Source organism: Aptenodytes forsteri, unplaced genomic scaffold (genome assembly GCF_000699145.1).
Source record: "Aptenodytes forsteri isolate BGI_AS27 unplaced genomic scaffold, ASM69914v1 Scaffold15, whole genome shotgun sequence".
Classification (NCBI taxonomy): Eukaryota; Metazoa; Chordata; class Aves; order Sphenisciformes; family Spheniscidae; genus Aptenodytes; species Aptenodytes forsteri.
In genome coordinates this window covers 18,891,208-18,915,538 of record NW_008795129.1, presented here as the reverse complement: position 1 = coordinate 18,915,538, position 24,331 = coordinate 18,891,208, and the positions used below count along the sequence as shown (strand labels likewise).

The 24,331-nt window shown below is 36.6% G+C and overlaps 1 protein-coding gene across 1 annotated transcript in view; it reads right to left on the bottom strand.

Annotated features, from left to right (window-relative positions):
• ATRNL1 (attractin like 1) overlaps positions 1-24,331 on the bottom strand; it is a 557,444-nt gene that overhangs the window by 44,748 nt on the left and 488,365 nt on the right. Inside the window, 1 exon segment of the mRNA XM_009277899.1 lies at positions 12,355-12,469. Within this exon segment, the coding sequence (XP_009276174.1) occupies positions 12,355-12,469 (115 nt within the window).

The window sequence follows — 24,331 nt, the reverse complement described above, 5'->3', positions numbered from 1 at the left end:
AGCGATAGGACGAGAGGAAATGGCCTCAAGTTGTGCCAGGGGAGGTTTAGATTGGACATGAGGAAAAATTTCTTTACTGAAAGAGTGGTGAAACATTGGAACAGGCTGCCCAGGGAAGTGGTTGAGTCCCCATCCCTGGAAGTATTTAAAAGATGTGTAGATGAGGTGCTCAGGGACATGGTTTAGTGGGCATGGTGGTGTTGGGTCGATGGTTGGACTCGATGATCTTAGAGGTCTTTTCCAACCTCAATGATTCTATGGTTCTATGATTCCAGAAATTGAGCAGCTCCAAACTTTTAAGAGCTACTTTTAAGCAAGAACTGTCCCATCATGCTTTTAAACTGCTAACAACAGAAAGCCCTGACATCCTTCTGTCAACATTTTCCTGAACCACAAATTGCCCATGCATTAGAAATTCACTTGAAATGGCATAAAAAGGCTGTGAAGTAAATGTATTCCTGAAGCCTGGGTCTGCAAGCCAGTGTAATTTCAGAAAACACCATACAGGCTGAAAAGACAGCAGATGCAAGGACTGAATTTAACTGTAGATGATAACTCAATTTATTTTCTCTGTAGTCTAGTAACTCAATAAGTCTTTAATGGTTTCGTAAATAAACAGATGGATGCCATCAAATGCCACAGAACGATAAATCTGATTGGTCTCTCTATAATTTTGGATAGCTTTATCCCAAAAATAGACAGTAGAAGCATCTTACCCCAGAGTGTGATAAAATAAATGTGGGAAGGTAGATTATGGGCAAGTGGGTTGTCCCAGTGATGAATGAAACTTTCCATGATGGTATGACTGTGAATCAGGACAGGTCTCAATGTAACTCTTTCTAGTGGTAGATTTGAACAGATTTGACTTCTGTTGATAAAAAAAAGATGCTTCTTTTCAAGGAATTTAAAGTTAGAGGAAGGAGAAATAGGTGATGGGACCCCTGCTGAAAGATTTGAATTATATATAACTTTATCTTTGAAAGGTTTATGGTTCTAATTTAACTGTAAGCCATCTGCTCCACCTAGTATGTGTTGACTGAATACAAAACCAGACCACCAATTTCAAATAGGAAGGACACTTATCATCCAGTGTGTCACTTGCACAAGGATTTGTTCACTTACCTAATTTTGCAACTCTAACTAGACATCTGTTGAATCCTCAAAGTTTAACAGTACAAAATCAAAATAAGCTGCTTGGTTTTCAGGAGGAACATGGCCAAATAAGATGCTCTATTAAGGTGAAGCTGTACATTCATATGGGCTGAATGCAGACAAGACAAGTCCTATTACTGCATATTTCCTATGTAAGAAACACTAAGTCTTTGCGCCAATATCAAGAGAGTAGAACAAAACACTGCTTAATAGCATTATCTGATCACCAATGTTTCCACTTGTGTAAAATAAATCATACTAGTGAAAGATTTTTTTTCCATGAGATTTCTGTTAAAAATGACATCAGTATCATATAACCTCTCAGCAAAATTCTCAAGTGAGAACTTCACATGTCTGTTAGTTGCCTTTATCACTTTTCTGGGTTTGTTTTGGGGTGGTTTTTTTGTTTTTTTGGGTTTTTTTTCCTTTTTCTTTCCTTTGTTGACATCTATATAGTTTGCGTCAAAAGAAAAAAAGCACTCCACAATTTCTTTCAACTATGGAAAGCTTAGCCTTGCAGTGTGCTTAAGGGTCTGCCCGGAAGACAATCAAATCTGAAGACCTAACTTTACAGAACATTTTCTTCTTCCTATTCATGAATTACTTTTCTTTGTACACCTATCAATTTTACTCTGACTCTCCAAACCCTACTAATCCTGTGGCCTTCTCATCACAGAACAGGCAGAAAGAAAAAACATCACTTCCAGTAATACAAGTATAGGATTTCACAGCCTAAAAAAAGAAAATAAGACCAAGCTCTGCAAACTACCACTTTGTTTAGAGGAAGCGATTATGGTGAGGAAATTAGATCTGCGAGTAGAAAGGGGCCAAAATATTAAGGGACAGCAGTTCCCCACCCCTCCACATGGAGCCCATTGTGGGATCCTAAGGCCGTCCCTGCCATTTGACAAGGTAGGGAGCACAAGGTCCTGGCTACCATAAATCTTGCCCAGACTCTCCAAGGGACAAATCACTGCTAGAAATCTGTCCCTTTCTACATGAACATAAAAGCACGCTGTGCAGTTACTGCTGACCTGCAATACATTCATCAAGAAAAATTCTTGACTCTTCCCTGACTTCCAACAAATACATTATAACTATGCTATATGGAAGCCAATGACTTTCTAAAGGAAGGAGGCTATGCACATTTTTTAAATTCAGAAACCCTATGAAAATGGATAAAAAGCATCAAGCAACAAAGGAGGCTGTGTTTTAGAGGTAAAGAAAAGTAAGAGTGAAATAAGAATTGTCAAGTCAAGCTGAGTTAGACCTTGCAAAGGTTTATTAAAACAAGCATCTAAAGATTTCACTGGATAAATAAATGAGAGCAAAAAAAAAAAGAGTCATTATGTAGAAAGAATGAGGCAGAGATCAAGTATTTTCTAGATATTGTCCCAGCAGTGAATTATTTGATGGTTTTCAAGGAGGGAGATGATATTTATCAAAGAAGGTACCATCAACATGGATAATGGAATGAGGGTATGGAAATAGAAACAACAGAAGTTTTACGCATTGACATTAGGGTAATCAGAACACTAGTTCTGTAAGAATACAAGAAAACAAAGGCTGGTAACAGGGAAATTTAATCATCTGTCACGTCAAATGCAGTGGCATACAAATTGAGAACAGTAAGTGCTGTTTATTTCATACTAAAAATTGTCTAGATTCAAGAAAGAAAAAAATTATTCAGTTCTTTACTGATCTGTTAATCAGACTGAGCTATATGATACTTCACAAGAAAGAATAATTAAAGACAGGTAAATGGAAAATGGGTCAAAATGCATCAACATTTCATTAAAGATTGTGCCTGACCAACCTGATAGTTTTCTACAATAAGTTAACTGATTTTCTGGGTAAGAACATGCAGAAGACTAGATTTCTGAAACGTATCTTATACTGTGGGAAATTATCAGCTGATACAAAAGATGAGAGAGATAGTACAGGAGTTATGGAGAGTGGACAATTGCATGAAGGAGAGAAAACAAAGAGTAGTTTTGAAGAGGAAGAAGGCTGCTGAAGGTATAGCAACAAGAATCAATGTTTTGACCAGTCTTTTTTAATATTTTCATTAAAGAGCTTGGCATAAAAGTAGGAGTATGCTGCTGAAATTCAATCATGACAAACATGTATGTACGTATCATCAATACAGAGAAGGAGTAAAATATAAACCAGAAAGAGATGTATGACCTCAAGAACTTGAATCTGAGTACATTTATATTCCTCAACATTGCAAAATTCAAAGCTATGTATTTTGGGAACAAGCAGAAACTTATGCACTAGAAGCTCACTGTTTGTGGAAGAGAAGATGATGTAAGAAGTTGGCCACAGAATGACCGAGTTGAAAGGGGGGGAAATTGTTTAAAAAAAGTTAAAGTTAAATGGGGTACAGCAAGGAAATGTTAGTGCCACCGGGCAAGGCCAGATGGGACTTCCCATGGCACTCTGAGTACAACCTGGCCGTGCAAGGTAAAAAAAGCTGAACTGAAGCTGAAACTGGGACAGTGCTACAAAGGTGTTCAGAAGACTGAAGAACATGTTTAAAGCAGACCTCATTTGCCTTAGCCTGGCAAAATGAAGGTGGAAAAGAGATATGACTGCTGTGTTGAAACATTGTGGGTGATAGATGTCAGGATGAAAATAGGATAACTCCTGAGAACTTCAGCTGATGATCAGCAGACAGGTGTGATTGAAGCATGAGGTTTCTTTCCAGTTTAGAGCCTTCGATTTGAAGGTTTGGGTTCTAGTGCGCCTGTTCACAGCCAGAAGCTTAGGACCATGAGCATCCATCATTGCCTCTCTATTCCCCATGGTGAGTGGGGAGAGGAAATCACCAAACTGCCATCTGGATGCAACCTGAAAATGGCTCAGCCAACCCTCATGAGCAGAGGAGGTGTACACAACTGTACTTACAATTCATAGTGTTCAGAATTTTTACAGCCTTGTCAGACATTCTTTCAGTTCCCTTTATGCAATTAAAGCTGCAAAAGCCGCCCCCCAGCCTATTTCTGATACTCTGGAGGAACAGTGACAGCTTTGGTTTGAACAATGAATAACTAGTTGTCAAAGAAATGTTCGTGGTATTTAACAGTTTTTATTAATACATCTCATTTTATTGAGTCCCTCTAGGGCAGGAAATCCAGTGATAAAGTTGTAAAACAACCACCTCTAACTCTGTTTTCTTCTTTTTCTTGTCTGTCTTTTTTTTTTTCAGTTGATACTCTGCAGTATGCGGTTTTTACTGTCCAATCAATAAGTTACTTTTGCCAAGACTTGTAGAAGACACATTGCTAACATTATACTGCATGTTCTTCATATTAAAGTGTTTATGTCCTTTTCAAATAAATTCTTCAGAATATAAAGGAATCAAGGTTCTATGGCTAGAATGATGTAAAAACTAATTCATAACAGAACCACCTAAGTTTTCTTTAAAAGACCAGACAAAACAAATACCCACCTCATTCTTCATCACTTACAAAGCTTACTATGCTAAGAACCTCAGTGCTTTTGAGGTAGACTTTACCCTGCAGGTTGCAAAAATAAGTGCGTTGGGTTTGGGCTGGAGGAGGGGTGGTGGCTACTGGATCTTATTATCTACTTTGTTTTTGCTATTGCCATAAATATTTTTTAAGTAATCATCAGCACCATCTGCCACTTACCATGGTGTTCTTTTCACAGTGTCAATACTATAAACACAGTCTGCTCCCTTCCATGCAGAAGAATGGAATTAAGCAGAAAATAGTCACTCCAAAAATAGGCCTTACTATTTAAAAGAAAGCAACTCCTTCAGTAAAATGATCTTCAGAATAGACGATTTCAATTTCCACCAAGTCTTAAAGAGCTATTTTGCTAAGCATCTCCAGTGAACTAAGAACTCCAGATTTTACTTCTTTTGAGACCATCGCACTTGACAAATGAGTCTCTCAGTGTCAATAAGTTGAAGTTACTGCTTAATATATTAATTAGGAGTTTAGTTTTAGTTATAGTCATTAAACTCTTACAAAGACCGTTTTGATTTTCTCACACAATTTTCTTTTTCTATTTTTTGAGCATTTAACTGGCAGCATATTGGTAACTAATATGGAGTATCCCTCAATGCAATTACCAAAATTACATTTCTATACAAAATGCTCTAGTCATGCCTTAGGTTACAGAGATGGATTAAACTCAGTTTTCACACAGTCTAAACTGTAAAGGTAAACTTTCTAAAAAAATTCTGTTCCTCACCGAGTGTTTTAAAATAATCCACCTTATCTGCAGAGCTTCTGGTCAAATGAATATGGCCATGCACCTTTGCAAGCTGAGCCATGTGAATTGTCACTGTGATTTCCATCATGGAAGCATCATTCGTATAATGCAGATGTATAATATTTTCTGGAGACAGTTTTTTCCTAGGAATGGTGAATCATGGCACTGTAAACCCTACTTTGGTTTTGGCCCAAATAAAATGCCTGACTCACCCCTGTATTTTAACATAAGTTCTAGACATCCACACTGTTTTGCTGTAATACATAGTCTGGCTTATTTCCAGTTGCATGTTGACACTTCAGAGAAGATGAATAGAATTGAAATTTTTTCAATATTTCATAGGAGAAATCTTAATTATGATGGGGGGGAGTGTCCCTTCTAGGGGTATTATGAAGTTGGTTTTGCTCAGTGTTTTTATAATGCTTTCCCTGTTTACATGTCACTTTATTCTACCTAAATAGTATTGTTAGATTATAAATATAAAATCTACTTCTTTGGTGCATCAATAAAAACTTACATCAATAAAACAGCAAACAGTGAAAATAAGCCAATAGTCTGTCTCCAAAATTACAAAGAAGGAGAAATGACACTCAGTCTAGAGAGGTGACTGGTACAGAACAAAGAACAGGATGATGCAGAGAAATATGTTTACTTAAACATAATATGCTTACACATGTAGGATGCCCAGATACTACTTTGATGGGACTAGTAAACCAGCTGGGAAAAAACAGAATGCAGAACTATGTTCTGTTTTATCTAGACTTACATCCTTTCACGGATTTCCTTTTCTCTTTTGCAATGTCACTTCTAGGTTTCTTGTTTATATGTTTAGGAGTCTAAATAACATACCAGTTATGACTATCTTCCCATTTCTACCTCTACCCTCCACTTTTCCTCTCCCAACATTGATTACTCATGGTCTTTCTTCACTAAGCAGCAAGAGAAATAAAGACTTTTTATATAACTTAAGTACCTCTTCTCTAGGTTAAGCTCTTCTCTTTCCCTGGTTCCCTTTTGCTCAGCTGAAGGCTTCATTTTTGTCAGTAGGTGTTAATCCATATATGCCTTCAAAGTGCTGTGTGCAATACTCTATAAATAGTTAATGCCACATTTTATATAGCGTGAAATATATACTTAGTGTAAGCATTATTCCAAAACAGATACCTTGCCAACACTCCTCTCTACCTGACATTATACCATACATACAATTCTTCAACTTGTAAGTCGTTGTTTTCCAGTTTGAACAGAGACCATCAAAGGACAAACAAAATTAATGATCTGGCCTAGTCCTCTGCTTTAAACAGAAGTAAGCCTCAAGCCTTCCCCCCCCCCCATTTCTGAGTATAAGAAAAGGTCTACAAAGAAGTGAAATACTGTATCAGAATATGTATGTCTGAGAAGACAAGGGGTTAAGCGGTCCTTCGCAAATGAGCCTCTGAAGTTCACCCTTGACTCTTCAGCCTCACTGCTGCTGTGAAGCAGGAGCTTTTCAGTAGGCACACGGATATAATTGCTAATGCAGAATCAGATTCAGGTCTTTCCCTGTATTTCTCGTCTTTTCCCTTTGAGTACATGAGAAATGCTAGACCCCTCAACATGCACGCACAGGCCTGTAATAACGTGTGCTCCATACATCACACTGTACAATTCAATTTATATTCTCTTATTAACTTTTTCATTAATTAGTCTTGTATTTTCACTCCTTTAATATTCTGTAAATACCTTCCAACATGAGAAAAGGCCACAGGAGATTCAACACAAAGGTACATAATATATGTGCTCACAGTAACCATCTTCTGTACGTCTTAATTACAGTATATTTTCATCAACATCTTTAACATTTTTCTACAAGAAAATCTTTATTCATCCTTGTAGCCCTACTGACTTTATTTTGCAAGTATGAAGGGACTGAGCAAGGAATGTTTTTGTAGCAGGTAGAAATTCATGGGACTTATTCACGCCGGCGTATGTCTGCAACTATTTCACTACATACTGAGATAAGTACACATATGAACCCATTCCACATATGGAAAACCCTAACCTATGGTTTTGTTTCCAAGGGTCAGAACAATTGAGCATTATCATTAAATATAATACCGTATTAAAACTATTTGTTATTTCATATTTATATTAATGTGCCTCTTATGATATGTATTACCTTTTTTTTTAATTTTAATCCAAGAAAATTAGAAATAGAACCAAGAAAGCCTTGTTACTGAAAACCCCCATCCAGATCTAATTGTCTTGTAGAACACTTAATGAGTCGTTATTCATTATGATGGTGAGTACAGGGAAGGCAGATGGCATGGTAATTTTATTGATTCTGTGATCCTACTGTAGCTTGCTGATTAAGTAGGATTGAACACCACAGTTAGTGTGGCCAGAATTACATGAAATTCTGTTTTGATTCAAGGATATCAGAGAGTAACTTTCAGATAGCACTGTTGGAGAGGCCTGCCGAACATGAAATTTTGCTGTCTTAATTTATATTTGTAGCAACAGAATACTGCAGTCTTCCAGGATGTACATTCCACAGCTTCCATTGCAAAATTATTTCCACTGAAGTTGCTCTATTAATTACTATATTTTATTTAGTTCTTGATTTTAATTTGCGAGTGTTATTTTTAACTATTAAGTTAGATTCACCTCACCTAGTCATAGCCATCTAGATGTTAGATGTCCTCTATGGTTTAATAGAGAGACACTCATACATGTACACCTTCAGAGACCAGTCAGCTTACTGTCTTAATAGGAAAGCACATTTACTAGGTGCTCTACCACTTTTACCTGCTTGGTAGATAGGGAAATTTTGCTGTGTGAAAGTAACATAACCTGTAAATAATTCACAAATTACTTCCTTTGATTCTGAATTATTTTGAAATGCTCTAATCTTCTCATTTATCTTTGTGCTTTAAAACATTTACTGGCCTTATCCAAGAACGACGCAAACATCGTAGAGTTTTATAAACTTATTGTACAACACCTTGATACCTCAAAGTGTGGGATTTAGTTAGTTTTAATAATAATATGATCACAGTTCTTTTAACAGAATTTATCACACTACCAAGCTATTCTTTCTGTATTGTCCAATATATCACCAGAGCTGTATGAAGACTGTGAAGGAGTTATTCTTGGTCTTTCCACTGCTGGCAATTCATTGGCACCTTTTTCTGCATTAAGTAATTTATATATTATCCTCTTGTTCCTCTTCTTTTTTTTTGTCTAGCTTGTTTTGTTCAATACCCTTTGAGACATATAATTTAGTTCTTTCTAGAGATCTGGTTGCAGCTGCTCTCATTATTAGATCTCCTTTGATATTGAGTTTAAGCTATTTAAAGCATGGGGTCAGACACTACAGCAACAACAGATGATCTCTAGCTTCCAATGTTTCATAAAATCTGTAAGACATATGTGCGCATTGTATATTACAATCTGCCCACAAGTGCCTGAACAAGTCATTTTTCTGCTATGCACATACAATGATGCATGCATATTGATATACCCATGAACTGTACAGAGAATTGTTATTTTTTTGAACCTTTGAATTTTTATCTGATTACTCAGGTACAATGCAGCCAATTGGACAACTGAAGAATGAGGAAACCACATGTTCTATCAGTCAATCCAAAACTGAGAAGTTTAGTTTTTATCACTGCTAAACTTCCTTAATATTTTTCATTGATCATTCTAATTTATAATGTGGTTCTGATTTCTGCCTTAATCCAAGGAAAACCTCATTTAAAAACAGTTGTTACTCTAGAGAAGTATAATTGAATTGTTAGGATCCTTTTCAAAGCTTACACCTAAAAGAAAATGTAAGTTTGGCTGTGCTACACCTAACCTGCTATGATGGTAACATTTATTGTCTTTCCAGATTTCCAGGATGTTTAATTCTACAAATCGTTCCTTCATTGAAAAAGTCCCCTTTTAAAGCATGAGTCACAATGAATAGTGGGGTTTTTTTCCCCAATAAATTCATTTTTACCAATATTTCATCTGAATCTACATGAACAATCTGTATAAAACCTATCTTAAACCACATATTAATTTTAAGCAGTTTAATTGTATCAACCTAGCTGCTATTTGTATACTTATACGATTAGCACTTAGAACTAAACAATGCTGTCAAAAGTCTGTAAAGTTCTGAGTATTTTCTGCAGGAAGTAGAAAGCACTCAGATCTCCACTGGGACATATGGTCTCTCCTAGAGAAGTTTTTGCCTTGCATAGTCTTTGGCCAAAGCCCACCATCTGTAGTTTCAACTTTTCTTCCAGCTGCTGATACAGGTGAAGTATAGAACATATGCTGCAGAAAGAGTAATCTTTACATTAGTTTGTTGGGGTTTTTTAATATTCAGAGACATTTTTCAACAAAATATTTGTTAGTGTAAACCTTGGAAACAAGTAAAACTCACGTTTGATCAAATTCAGATCTTAAAAACATAGGAATACAACTCTAAAAGCTCCAGTAGAGTGTAGACTAGTTATTCGTGGAAAGAATTAGCTTTCTTGATTTTGGAGAAAATGTAATGCAGAACAGTACTGGCATTTCCTTCCTATATTTCAGACATATGTATATAAGAAATGAGACCCACTGTCTCTCATTGTGAACTGAGAATCAGTATCGTTGACGTATCATTTAAACAAATATGTTTGACACAACGTCAGTTTTATCCTAGAATGATCCCAATGAGCCTGAAAATGGATATATACAAGTAATAGAGGATTCTAAAATTACTTGGCAAGACATAATTACTGAACACACTACTTCCATCCACCTAAATATCGTTTTAACCTAGCTTAGGTAATAAGGGAAACCAACTGCATAGCAAACATATGTCTGCCGCACAAAGCTTGCACATCATTTCAAATAACTTGGCACAGTTCACAGCATCTGCTCCCAGGAAGCCCAGGAAAGAAGCAGCAGGTAGTGCTGCAGGACAGGAATGAAATGAATTAGTAGAGCTACAGGTATGCCAACAAACTTGCATAATAGCTTCTGCCTAGACTATGCATGGTTAGATACACTGAAAGCAGTCCATGAGTACCAAAATTCATTACACACAAGAAAAAATGATTATAGCCATATAATCTAATATAATCTAATGGTTGAATCAGCATGGTTGCACACCTCAAGCATTTCTATTTGCTTTTGACCCTGAACAAAGTGAAAGTTGTGGGACTAAAAATTTTAGATATTTTAAAATACTAAATGGCTGACAAACACCATGATAACAAAAGGAGGAATAGCAGTTGAAATATAAGCTGATGGAAGGCAAAGTAATAAGGGGACAGAGCAGAACAGGAGGACATAACAACACATGTAAAAAAGAGGTGCATTTTCATAGATTGAGAAACATTCAAAATGACATATCTGCTGTGTTGTTGAACCCATCTCCTGTTTCAAAAAGCCTTTTCATCCACGTTTTACACACAGCAAAGAACAGCAATTACTTTTAAAAAAATTGTATATAGTAAACAGAAGCTGATTATGAAGTAACTAGATAAATACATTTTTACTGCCGAGAAGCACATCATAGGTGAGTTTGAAAACAACAGAAAAAAACATTTTAAGCTCCAATTTCAACAATTACTTTTAATTCCTTTCATAATGTTTTTCCTTGTTGTAAGACTATAAACACCTTTGTTTCTTTTTCATTTCCTTAAAACATGAACAGGGAATACGCTAAAAATCCTTCCTCCCTCATTGCTCTCTTCAGAGCACTTACATTTATATACTTCTTCCAGGAAACGTATTTGACAAAGCATCAGGAACACTTATTTTCATAGCAATTCCAGAAATTCTATTCCAAGCCATGGGAATTATAAACCCCCTCCCCAAAAAAACCCGAAATAAAAACCCCAAATAAATAACAGATAGTCATCAGGCCAAAAGGAAAAGAAAGAACACTCAGCTGAGCTTATTTCCAACATAAGTCAACTGAGTTTGCCCTCATCATCATTACTCAATACTTTTTAATCTCTTAAATGGATTTTTGAAGGTTAAAAGGATATCTTTTTGGCTCTTAATAATAAAAGTTAGCCTTAAAGTATATTTTCTGGCTTATAGGAGCATTTTGGGCACATACCATGCAGCTTACTGCTCATTACAAAGGCGTTCATTTTGGCAACAACTCCAGTGAATTCTGAAGTAGTAAACTGGTCATCTGTGCAGCCCCCCGTTACTGTCTAAACTTTGTTGTCATAATCATTTTGTATCATATCATTGTAGGCAATTATTTAAAGGATTAAAAAAGTATATTTAGGTACCTCCTGTTTAGGAAATATTTTACAAGAATGTCTGTAATGGTTTTGTACAACGATCTAGCATAGATCAGATACGGTAGATTGCCACAAGAAGTGCTTCCAGATAATGCAAATGCTGTGTTAAAATGAGCTGGGATCACTTCCAAAGTGAACACCTTCCTAATGAAGCAGACACATTCACTCACACAATCCCAGGTTTCATCCAACAGGCAGTCTGGGAAATGCTAATATTTTAATTGAATCCCAGACAGCACAGCATTGGGATTCATGCTGCAAAGGAACCTAACTAGAAGTTAGTGCACTAAACATCAGCTTCAACTGAGAATACTCACTGGTATTCCCTATATAGCCTCATTTATAGCAACTTGAACTGAAACCGTAGAAGTGGCTGCATATGAATTTTTTTTGCCCTGAAAGAGAATGTTGAAGCATATCGATATACACGCGTATTGTTTCAGGAAGTCCTAATCAGACATGCCATTGTACACCAGCCTAGTTTGATCACTGGGCTTTTTATTTGGGATACCACATCAAATTCCAAACAAAAATTCCTCATTAAACATTGGCCCTAAACTTAACATCAACTTGACTGAGTAGTCCCTCGTATTCATCTGCTGTACCATTATTTTGGATCTGCGTGGGTGCATTTGTCCAAGTAGACTGCACTGATGCTCACCAACACGAGCCTTACCTGACTGACCAGGGGGTGGGACTCCTGATGATCCTCTGGGCAGACATAAAAATACCGTGAGGACTGCGGCTCTATTTCCTGAACATGGCTCAATGGCAATCGGTTTAGGAGCACCCTGAAAAAGGAAGATAGCTATGTAACGTCCGAGATTTCCATTACATTTTTACTTGTACATCTTTAATTTATTTTAAGGTTCATTGTAACAGTAGAAAGATATTTTTCCTAATTAGTTCTTTGCATTTAAACAGATCGTCCTACCCATGTTAATTGACTTAAAAATGGGCTTTAACAGCCCACACTGCAAATCTTACCAAACAGAAAAAACAAAATTATCATAAAGACAATAAAATTACACTTTTTATTTTATAGCTCACTAAATTTAGTGATATCAGCTTTTAAAGCTCAGAAAATGGCAAAACCTTTTGGTATACACACTGGTATCTGAGAGTACCAGAATTTCCCCTATTCTAATAAGTACCCATGTGAAAGAATTGTGCTTCAACAGCATCCGTTACCTAGCCCTCCTAATGCCAAAACCATCAAATGAGAGCAAATCTATATTATATGCAGATATATAAAGATAGCCAATCCCTCTTGAATTTCCCAGACCAGTAAGTCTGCCTTCTCTGTGTCTGTCCTGGTAAGCAAATGATTTCTTTGAGGCAGGACCTTCTTGAATTTTTTTGCATATGCAGAAAACAGGTGCAGTGTTACTATATTTAAATAAACTTAGAAACTCTCTGAAAATGTTGCCTGTGCAATTATCATCTTACTTTGTCTTATATAAAGCTATGATAATAGTGTTTTTGCTGGCAGGAGGTATGTGCTGTTACCAAACATCTCTCTCATTAGCTATATAGATTTTTTAATTTGCAGTTAGCTTTCAACTAAACGGTTGCTGCCATATTGTTCTCAGGTTACCAAGACCGAGGACACGAGGAGCTGGAAAAAAGCAAAGCAGTCTACAAAGCCATAGAATAATAAATTTCTAATATGAAAATATACAATGTTTCCATATTTACAAGTTTCCATGTTTTGTGCTCACTAAGAGATAGGCATTTCACTTTTGAGAGCTTAAACGTTTAGTCAAGCACTGAAGATATTTCTAAAAACATTAGGTCAAAATCAGCATAAGCATTTGTTTCTTTTTTTTTTGTTTGTAAATTTTTACAATGTCTGTCATGTTCCAAGGCAAAATACGAGTTTGATATTTTGATTCAAAATTCAAAGCCATAAAACTTTCCATTTACATGCAAAATGCAATGTATATATAAACGTCAACTGATTCAAGTATACTATGAAAAATGATAGTTTAGCCAAGTTAAATACACTGCAAAGTACTAGATATAAAGAAAACAAAGGCGCTTCCATCATGTAAAGCAATTATCAGCTTCTATTTTTCTACCTCCAAGTAACCAACATTTATTACTGCTCAGTGAAGATAAGGAAACAGGGAATACAGCAATAAATCGAACAATAGATAAATGTACTTTTTCTTTTACTTCATGGTCATATTTGAAAGGCATTTCTGTAGATTCATTTGAGGCGATAGCATTAAAATAACTTGGGTGAGGAATGTCATCTACTTTAAAATTGCCATGACATAATGAATGACAACTTATTCACTAAAATCTTACCAAAAGATGAAACAGAAAAGTAAAACCCCAAAAGCTTCAGCTAAAAATAATGTTGTTTTAAGAAACAACATAAGAAATAATTTTTAAACTGAGTGCACTGGATTTGTAGCATTTAATTTTTTTGTAATGTATTGGCTCAATGTAGGCCAAAGGAACAGATGAAGAGAAGAGATTCTGAACTTGTGTAAGCTGGTGTATGTCTGTTGACTTCCGTTGATCTATTAGCAGCAAAACATTGAGACAGGCACTGCTGGATGATATGATTCTATACTAAAAGCAATGCAGAAAAGGGGGAAAACAGAGTAAGAACCTTACTAATATTAGCAGCATTGACTGCACATGCAGAAAAGTAGTACCAGTGGATTATTGGAAAAGAAAGGTGTGGGAAAATTTTCTTATTAAGGTTTCTTTGACTTACATATGTTGAAGGGCAGTGTAAAAAACCATGCAAAAATAATGGTAATTCTTCTGATAATAATGTTTAATATAGAAAAGGGTCTTCATGGTATCATTCAGATTAGCAGCTAGTCTGTGTCCTGGGTGGTTTAAATCTCATCAGACAAGCGTAGGCATAGAATAATATAATATAACATACCAGCACTGACAGCAATCTGGTGCAGACATCCCTGCTTACTTCTCCCACTACTACATGCTTTCACTCACTCCTTCCTGTTGCACTTTCGATTGTCAAAATCTAAGGTTTCCCACCCCCACCTGTCACGCACTCATCACACCTCCTGTTGGACCTAAATACATGCCCCTTCATTCCAGCACTTCTACCTATATCTCTCTTCCCCAACCATTCAGACAGGTATGCAGCTCCACACCAGTTAAGTTCATCTCACTTCAGCTCCGTGCCTCCTACTTCACCCTGCATTGGCCCTGCTCCTGCATCTTCAGTGCAAAATAGACTTTCCAGCTCTAGGCAAGTTCCTGCAGCAGGAGCTGTGAACGGAGAAGACCAGGTGTTCTTCATGTCCATGGACAGAGTGCCATAAATTGTGGAGGTGGTTAGCCAGTGACTCTTGTGCACTCAACTAATATGGCAAATAGATTTTACAAATAAATACCATCGCATGGGGTGTCATGGACTATATACTATACTATATACTAGAACAACAGTGCCTGAATCCTTATACACCATTTGTGATTAAAATAGTTGGTGTTACTAATGCAAGCAATAGAGCAATTTAAGTCATCTTTCCTGATTTGTCACAATGGCAAATCAAATAACATGTTTCCTTTCTATTTGGAAAGGCAGACAAAATGAAATCTTCATTTTAAAATGTAATTCAGAATACAGTTTATGCAGACACACAACTGAAAGGAACAAATTAACTATTATGCCTTTTAATTTGGTGAATAATTACTTTATTATAAATCAAAATGATGATATTTTCTATTGCTGTGTAATATAAAACCTTTCATTAACAGGCCCCATCCTTTTCTGTTTGAAGTTTATACTAATGCTTTTCAAAACACAATTGGAGGAAATTATTTCTGATAAATATTTTTCAGAGGACTTCATCCAAAAATCAAATACAGTAAGAATTTTCTATTTGTGCTTATTTGTTCTTTATAGAACGTTATGACTGAAAAAGCAGATGTCTTATCTTACCTCACATCATTCAGATTCACTAGCAAAAAGCCACGGAAGCATAGAGCAAATGATAATACTTTAGATACCCTGAGGTTTGTCAGTTGTTTAAAGATAAATACATAACCATGAATCAAAGTTATTTCACAGTGACATAACATGTTCTCTGAAATGTGCCATTTATCATGCATTTTCCACGGGTTTTTTGGAAGAGATAAGGTACACATTTGTTTGCCCAAAGCACTTAGCTACCATGATTTACTTGCTAGAATTATCTTTTTTTTCCCCCCTGTATAGAAAGTGACTTACGTTTTTGCCAAAAAGCACAAATGACAATCACAGAGTTAATAAAACTTTATCAGTGGAAGACAGAATAAACAAACACTACTTTATTAAACAACCTTGTACTCTTATATTCCCTTTCTTATGCACACCATGACAGAGAGAAAGAGGTACGTCAGTTGGGAAGGTGAAAAAGAAAGGGGAAGAAAACCAGGAGGGAATAAAAGGGTGGAAGAGCATATATTATTATTGATAGTGAGAAAGGAAGAATAAGTCAGTGGATGTAGAAAGAAGAAAAAAGTGGAGAGGGTAGGGAATAAAACAGAGACTTAAAAAAAAAAAAAAAAAGAGAGAGAGAAGGTTTTATCCACAATTTAAATGTGCAGTCATGTATGTATTCACAGGAAACAAGCATTAGAAGTCATCTTTCTGGGGTCCCACGTTTTTATCAGAGAAAAGGTTCTCCATTCTCTAGAATTTTTTTCTGAAAATCCTACAAAGACCTAAGCAAAAACTAACGTCCAGCTGCCTGGGTGACTTTGTGAGGAATTATCGAGCTTTGGGCAGATTCTTTGCTCACCCTTTATCTGTTTCTATAAGAAATAAATTTTGGCTGGATTTTTTTTTTTCCTATACAAAGGACAGATGACAATACTACCATTACTGGCATAAAAAAATTTTTTTCTGAAAATCCTACAAAGACCTAAGCAAAAACTAACGTCCAGCTGCCTGGGTGACTTTGTGAGGAATTATCGAGCTTTGGGCAGATTCTTTGCTCACCCTTTATCTGTTTCTATAAGAAATAAATTTTGGCTGGATTTTTTTTTTTCCTATACAAAGGACAGATGACAATACTACCATTACTGGCATAAAAACATATGTCAGTATACACCGTATTCATACCTGAATTAAAAATATTTGTTTCTAAGTAACCTAGCACATCTGCTTTATAATGACAAGAAAGTAACAAAACAAGTTTATTTTTTATTTAAGTATTGAAAAACCCAGCAAATCTTGCATTGTGTTATTTGGCTGTTTAGGAATAACACAGATGAGCAGCTTTAAGAGTCCAGACCAAGAAGCAGCTGGGAAGTATATTCCGTCACTCTCAGTGGGCAGGACGGGCAACAGAAGGCAGTGGCATGAAGATGGGAGAAGAGCAGGAGAACACAATGATGACTAAAGGGATGTTCATGGATCTGCTGTAAGGGTTTAGAACCTCTCTGGGGGAAATGCACTGAAACTTTAGCATCGATTCTTCTCTATCAATGAAAATATTTAATACTGTGAATACGGGAAGATGAAAAGTGTAAAGTGTTTTGGCTCTATCTGTATTCCAAGAAGTGGTGTCTCACAGAAGTGCTATAAAACTTTGGATTTTCAGTACTAAGTAATATCTATATATATTTTCTGTTCAGCATTCTAAGTTACGTGCATCCAATTTTTAAAAGTGCATTATTATACCATAAGACAAATAGATCACGTAAGACTAAATGGCTCCAAACTCATGCCAAAAAAGCAATTAGAAAATTGAATCAAGGAATTAAGGATTAATGTGAGCATGTTACACCTGTCAGCAGTAATAAGTATTTTGACAAGAACAGAATAAAGTTTGACAGTGTGCACAAATACAGATCTGATATATAAATCAAGTATTAAAATGTAAACAACTATGCATTAATCACTGTAATGTTTTCTAACTAAAATGGTCTTAGTACTACTTATGAGAATTCATTATAAATAAAATTTCATCTCTTAAAAAAACAGCTTGATTTATATTTTTTGATTTAGTAATAAATGATGCAAATTTAAACTTTGTTTTTAATCATATTATTAAACCAGAATTAATCTGGTGAATTCCACATAAACTAAGCTTGATGGCTTGGCAAATAAACAAATAATCAAATCTGTTGTTGTGGCAGGGGTTGGACCACACCCCGGAAGGAAAAAACAACCTTTTCTGGAGTTCAGTGTGCAAGACTTCAGAGGGGAGAAGAGAAAAGAAAAGAAACAAGACTGTGTCCTCTGAAGAGGTAAAGAATGTAGAAAAGGAGGAAACGTAAAATTTAGACAGTTCTATTACAAGTACTCACATCTTCATTTTCTCTCAGCTTCAGGTTCTTTTCCTGAATTCTTTGCTTATTTTCTGAGTTTCTTGATTCATTTGTGATAAGCAAGTCTCAGATCCAGCAAAGCACTTGAGTACCTAAGTTGGATTTTGGTCAAATTTAGATACCTACATGCAAACTCAAAAGCCTCAAACCCCTGTTAATCTTAGTTTCAATATTAAAATTTTCCCAATAGCTGAAGCTCTCCTCTACCAGTCCAGGCACATCCTGGTCTCTCTTACACCCACTCAGGATTCACTGGCATTCCTGCAGCTGCCCTGGATGTAGAGCTCGATCTAGGTAGCTGTTTTCAAAACATGCTTACCAAATTAGATTTTTACAATACAGTTGTGGCCACTTTTAAAACACGGTTGAAAGCAGAGGTAGCTCTGTTCTTCATGGAAAGAGGATTAATCCTGGTTTTCCTATTCTGCTTTTACTAAATGCTTGTTTGAGCTGAAATACTCTGACCCATAATTAAAGATGCAGAGTAAAAATGCTGTGATTGCTCTGACCATTTTCAGTGCAGTAAAGGCAGACTTTTCAGCAGTGCAAAGGAAAAAAATAAAATTCATCCTTTCAAATTTACAGATTTCCATTGATGTCATTTGGTGGGGGCTTTTTTGGCAATTTTGCTGGAGAAACTTCAAATGTTCCTAGCACAGCTATCCTGGCAAGAGGAGGAGATGGGAGACTCCCACCTGTAGCCAACCTCCATCCTATCCCCACCTGATTTTCTCTGTGGTCATTTGCCAAGAGAATCAAAACCAACTTTAATGTCAGCGGAACAAAGAAACGCTGTCTGCTCCTCCCAGCAGAAGCCCACCACTTTGACAGCACCCGCTGCCGCCCTAAGGAGAACCTGGCACTTCTTCCAGAGTGCTGAAACTAAGGCAAACAAGAACTGTAATCAGTACTGCTGTTTTCTTAGACTATCAGTGTTATACTGCATTGCTATTCTAAATGTTGGGTACATATTAACTAACACTCATTAACATACTTTTGAGTATGAGCTTCCAACCCACCCAAAAGTTTTGACAATTTTCTCCACAGATTTATTCAATGAGTAATGAGCCTTAATGACAGTGCAACAGGGGAAAAAAAAAAAGCTTTCACCAAATATCATTTGTGTGCCAGGAGAAATATACTTTAGGAAATACCGCAACAGAATAAATAAGCAAGGCTGGAGTTCTGAACATTGCTTTGTGGCTGGCATAGGAAACACCAGTTCTTCATATGACCCTAGGGTTTTACTGAAACTATAAGCATCCACTAAAGATTTTCATTTAATCCATCCCGTAAAGGTCCTCTGTTGCAATTAGTGAGTGGAAAGCTTTACCTCACCTAAACCTACAAAAATGGCCCAGAGCCTGAGTGTCCTCAACGCTTTGGGCTTCTAAACTGCACCTACTTTTGCCTGAGGACTTCTCAGTGATTTCTAACTTTGGTTAATGAGGTCCCACTAACCCATGCGAGGTCCATAAACACGTTACCTACAGCAGCAAAAGCTAGAGAACATTTTGGAGTATCTTACAATTCTTCCACCTATACTAAAAGAGACTTGAGGTAACCACCTTGCTTCTGCGACTGAGTCATCCAGCCAGCGCTGATTTACTGGGAGGACTCTATCAACTCTACTCGACCTTCAGAATGAACCAGTTTTCCCTGAAAATTTCTATAGTGTCCAATGGAACTGAGACCAACAGGCTTATTTATAATAAAATGCAACCTGACCAAAATTATACTAACATTTCTTATTAGTTTTTTTTAATAGTGAATTATCATTCGACAGTAATTTTGCCCCTTGTTTTAGCAGAATATAAATCTCAGTTAATTTCCTTGTTTCAAAATAGCCATGAAAATCTTAGAATATATTGGTACATTATTTTCCCTAAGAAAACCAGTGGGAATTAACAATAAAAAGAACACCCTATGATTACCAAGCTGTGATTATGGCCCCAGTGAGCAAAACACATTGTTATCCTTCAATTTATTGTTTTACTTCTCTATCTCAACTATATCAATACACAGTGATAGGCTGCATTCTTTTTTGCAGTCTTTTCTGAGTAGAATGTGGTTGTTAGTTATCAAAGGTTATGTACTGATGTAAAATTTATGTATTAATCTGAAAGTGTTTATGCTCAGAAGAGCCATATTTTTATTATAAGAACTATATTTATTTGCAACAAAGTTACTCTCAGTTAATCTAGTAAGAGGCTTCATTTCAAAGCCTAATACTATGTCATATAGCATTTCATTAGCAAGAGAGTTATGACTTGACATTCTGATTAAAACTGATTTATTAAGACAAAGCTACGAGAAACACCTGCAGATGCATTTATTTTCAATGGGGCTTCCAGAAAGAACTCCTAGTCAGGTTTCTTATTCAGCTTTCATCCTACTGCCTAGAGGTTGTTTCTTCTGAACTGTGACACTAGTGTGAACCATCCCGCAGTTTTCCTGACTTTCACAAGTGGCTGAACAGAACACAAGACATTGAAGTTAAATCAAACTATCAGGTAGCTGCAAGGCACATTGCATTTCATTTCTTTTTCTGTGTGTCCGTGTATGTGCTTTCCTGTCTCTTCATACTGTTAAATACTTTACTATTCCATCTTGCCCACTAATAAGAGTAATTTCAGGTTACTCTGGAAAATACTGAACATAACTTACAGCGGATGGTGTGTGTAGTAGTTGTACTGGATTACTGCCAGAGGTATCCCCAAGAGCCTCCAGAACATTCCCCTATTAAGCTGTGTGAGTCTGATTAAAGGCTGGCAATGCTAGTGTCCAGTTTGTGAAAGAAATGTATCTTGGCAGCAGCTAGCTAGATCCTGTTGGGAAAAACACCTGAGACCCTACATCTGTGGCATATACCAAACATCATGTATCCCCAGATACTTTCCTGTAAATTCTTCCTACTGCTGTTTCAAATTCTGTAAGTCAAAGTGGTGCTGTGCAGTGAAGCGATGCTAATGGGCATTTGTTTCCCAGATGGATCTCCAAGGATTAGAAACAAGAAGTGGAGAATCCTGTTATTCCTTCACAATTCAACCTTAAAGGCTCTTGTCTATGAAAACTCACATTTCACTGTGACAAATTACTGACAGTCCATCACTGTTTGAACTTGGGCTGATCACTTAAGACCACATCGTCACTCCCATATATCACAGTGGTAACTTTACCCCAGACTGCCTGGCAAAAGAGGACATGGTCCCTCCAGAGTCACCACTTGCTTTTCAGGGTGGGAAAGATGAAGTACTAGGCGCAGTTTAAATTCTGCCTAACTTGCAGGCTAACAAGGGTGGCTGTGGTGGCAGGCAGGGGAATGCTGAGCTAAAGATGAGCACAGTACAGGTTACTTCGTCAGGAGCAAGGAAACCAAGTCAGCTACAGATTTTTGAAGTGTCCATGAGGTGGATAAACTTGGGCTGTCCTTTGCTCAGGGTGGATCACAAAATTTCAGTCTGTCATTGCAACAATGAATCTCGGACAAAGTCAAAAGTTCTGACTAAAAGGTGGCTTTTCTGACCACAGAGATCTCATTCGTGTAGCTGTGCAGCATCCTAGAGTCATTAAAGAAAAGTTTTGATTATTATTTAGGAGATCTATGCCAGACTCGAGGGTTAGGAAAGGCAAGTGTCCTGAAATTATTATGCTGTATTTTGCATTTCTTGCAAAATTGGAAAGAAATATAGTACACCATATGTCATCCAAAATACGATTTTAGTGAACTTTTCTTCAGCAATGCTTTTTAAAGTTCTTTTGTAACCTCCTGGCCACATGCAGGATGTCTAGTGAATGATAAATTAAAACATTTATACCTGGAATCGTAATAATAAAAAAGAGAACTAAATCAAGACACATTGTGAAAACTAGCTGTCAGCAGAAGGGATTAAAGTGCAAACTTGGCAATATTCTTAATGCAGGAAAAAATGCTAATGGCACCAGAATAACAAATTACTTTCTATCATGACAACTTACACAGATCTCAGCCTACTCAATGTAGGGAAGACATGAACCAAACACCTGAAAGAATGACATAGCTTTTGATTGTCCTTACTGTGGTCCAAGGACAGCTGTAAAATGTGTACACCATAGCCAAAAACATTCTGAAACAAATTATCCCACTACTTAAGATTTGTTAAGTCTATGGAAGTTTTCGTCCTAGTGACTATGTGTGGATACTGTGGATCAGATTGTAGCTGCTCCAGCAGCCAGAAGAAACAACAATACAAGACTTCTCTATTCCAAGGAAAAGGTATGTGCAGAAAAGCAAAAGGGAACCTCGTTTTGCTCTATTATATATTAGTAGCAACAGCACGTGTTAAACTGACTAGCCGTTTTGGCAGTAGTTGCTGCCAATGAGATGGAAAGGGAGAGGGCAGGCTGGCAAGGCTGTGAAAGCACAAACCAGACCTTTTTAAAGGTGTTGCAAGATACGTCTCTCACTTTCCTCTCTTGAGGACCTCCATCACCTAGTCTGTCCATTCACCAATTTGAAAGCATAATTGGGTACAGTTTTTCACTTGAATCTTATGAATTAATTCAAATTTCAAATATCGGTGAGATAATCCTCAGCTGCCTAAATCAGCACAACACTCAAGTAACAGCAGAACTATGTTGATTTATACCAGCTGCAAATCTGACACTATATTATTAATTTCTTAATGGTGTCCTTGAAAAATCCTGCAAATAAACTCAAGTGTTGTCACTTAATGTTGCTTTCCAAGATGCTCCCCATCAAGACTGTTAGTACTTACAGTGGTCACAAACATATTAGGAACTTCGCTGAAAATGCACAAGAAATGAAACTTACAGGATCTAATCTGACAAATAATGAGACACATGAGAATTAGTGCTTGGAGAAACTGTTGCATTAAAGCAAACAGGATTACTTGCATGGATGAAATTAAGCATGTTACTCATGTTAGCTTAACAAAACTGATGGAGTTTTTAAAAAAAAGAGGCAGGGGTTTTTTAATAACAAAATAGGAAAAAGACTGCTCCTTTAAAATACTACAAAATCTGCATCATTTTTACTAAACCAGCAAAGATTTACTGTATAAAGTATTTGCTGAACTTGGATTTGCTGAATCCCACTTACTTATTCCACTTGCATGGAAAGTAAGCGTTGTTTTTTTAGAAAGTACCATATTCCAAGCCTGCTTACCCCCTTGAGCACTGCTAACTGAAAACGAGTAGTATGGAAACATAGTCCAGCTCAGCTTACACTTTTGTTCCATGTGTGTTTCCTAGGGCACAGCAGGAACTTCTACTTATTTTATATTTATATTTTCTTCAGTATGATGGTAGACAGTCACGAACAACAGAAATCATTCACGTTGAATTCTATAGTCCCAATCCTTATCGCATGAAAGGACAGAAAAGCTTGTTATTTTGCTTCAGAAAATGTTCTCACTTTAAATTTTACATTGTAAAATTTAGCAGCAGTGATGATGCTTGAAACATCTTTTCTTCAAAAGACATACCATTTTCACAGCAGATTTACCATCTTTTATAAAGAGTTTCCTTGAAAATTCACAGATTTGTGAACTTTTCATTGGAGTTTGCTTCAAATCCTTGCATTCCCTGAAGCTTTGTACTCCATCTCGTATATTTTTCATAGCTAACCAAATGATTTCTCTTCCCCTAATTTTATGCATAGAGTTTAATCCACTGCCAAGAATAAAACAGAGTAATGTTTGTCCTGTACTTCACTCAACAGAATGGTATAACACATTTACTTTTGTACTATATGTAAACTCTAATTTATTTTAGCAGCGACTACTGTTAGGCTAACAAGGGAAATCTTGCATTTCACCATTGTTTTCTGATTCCTCTTCCCTTTTCCCACCCCTTCCCAACACCTTTCCCAGTCTTACGGTGCTCTTTCCATGGAAATAAACGTCCCATATCAAATGCCACTGACTAATACAATAAGATCCTGCTCCTTCTGCTTATTTACTTAAACAAGGGTTGAGATTTGAGATCAGTCATCAAGCAGATGTTATTTCTGAAGCTGAAAGTATTCATGATGATTGTTACTATAGAAACCAAGCTTTGTAAAATATTCCAAACAAACACTTCTTTATTAGCCTGCACTGTAACTACAGCAGTCTGCATTACGCTGCATCCCACAGTAAGTTATCAACTGCGCATATTTTCTTTCTGGTTATTTGCTTTCAATAGTAACTACAAGACAGGATTTCTATAGGTCTTAAAAGATAATGTAACACAATACCAGCCATCCATAAAATGACACACACTATACTCATTCAGCACTAAACTCCCGCCTGTTTCATTTCCCCCCTCCTGTGGGCAGCCACTCAAATCAGTGTTTCCCTGTTCAG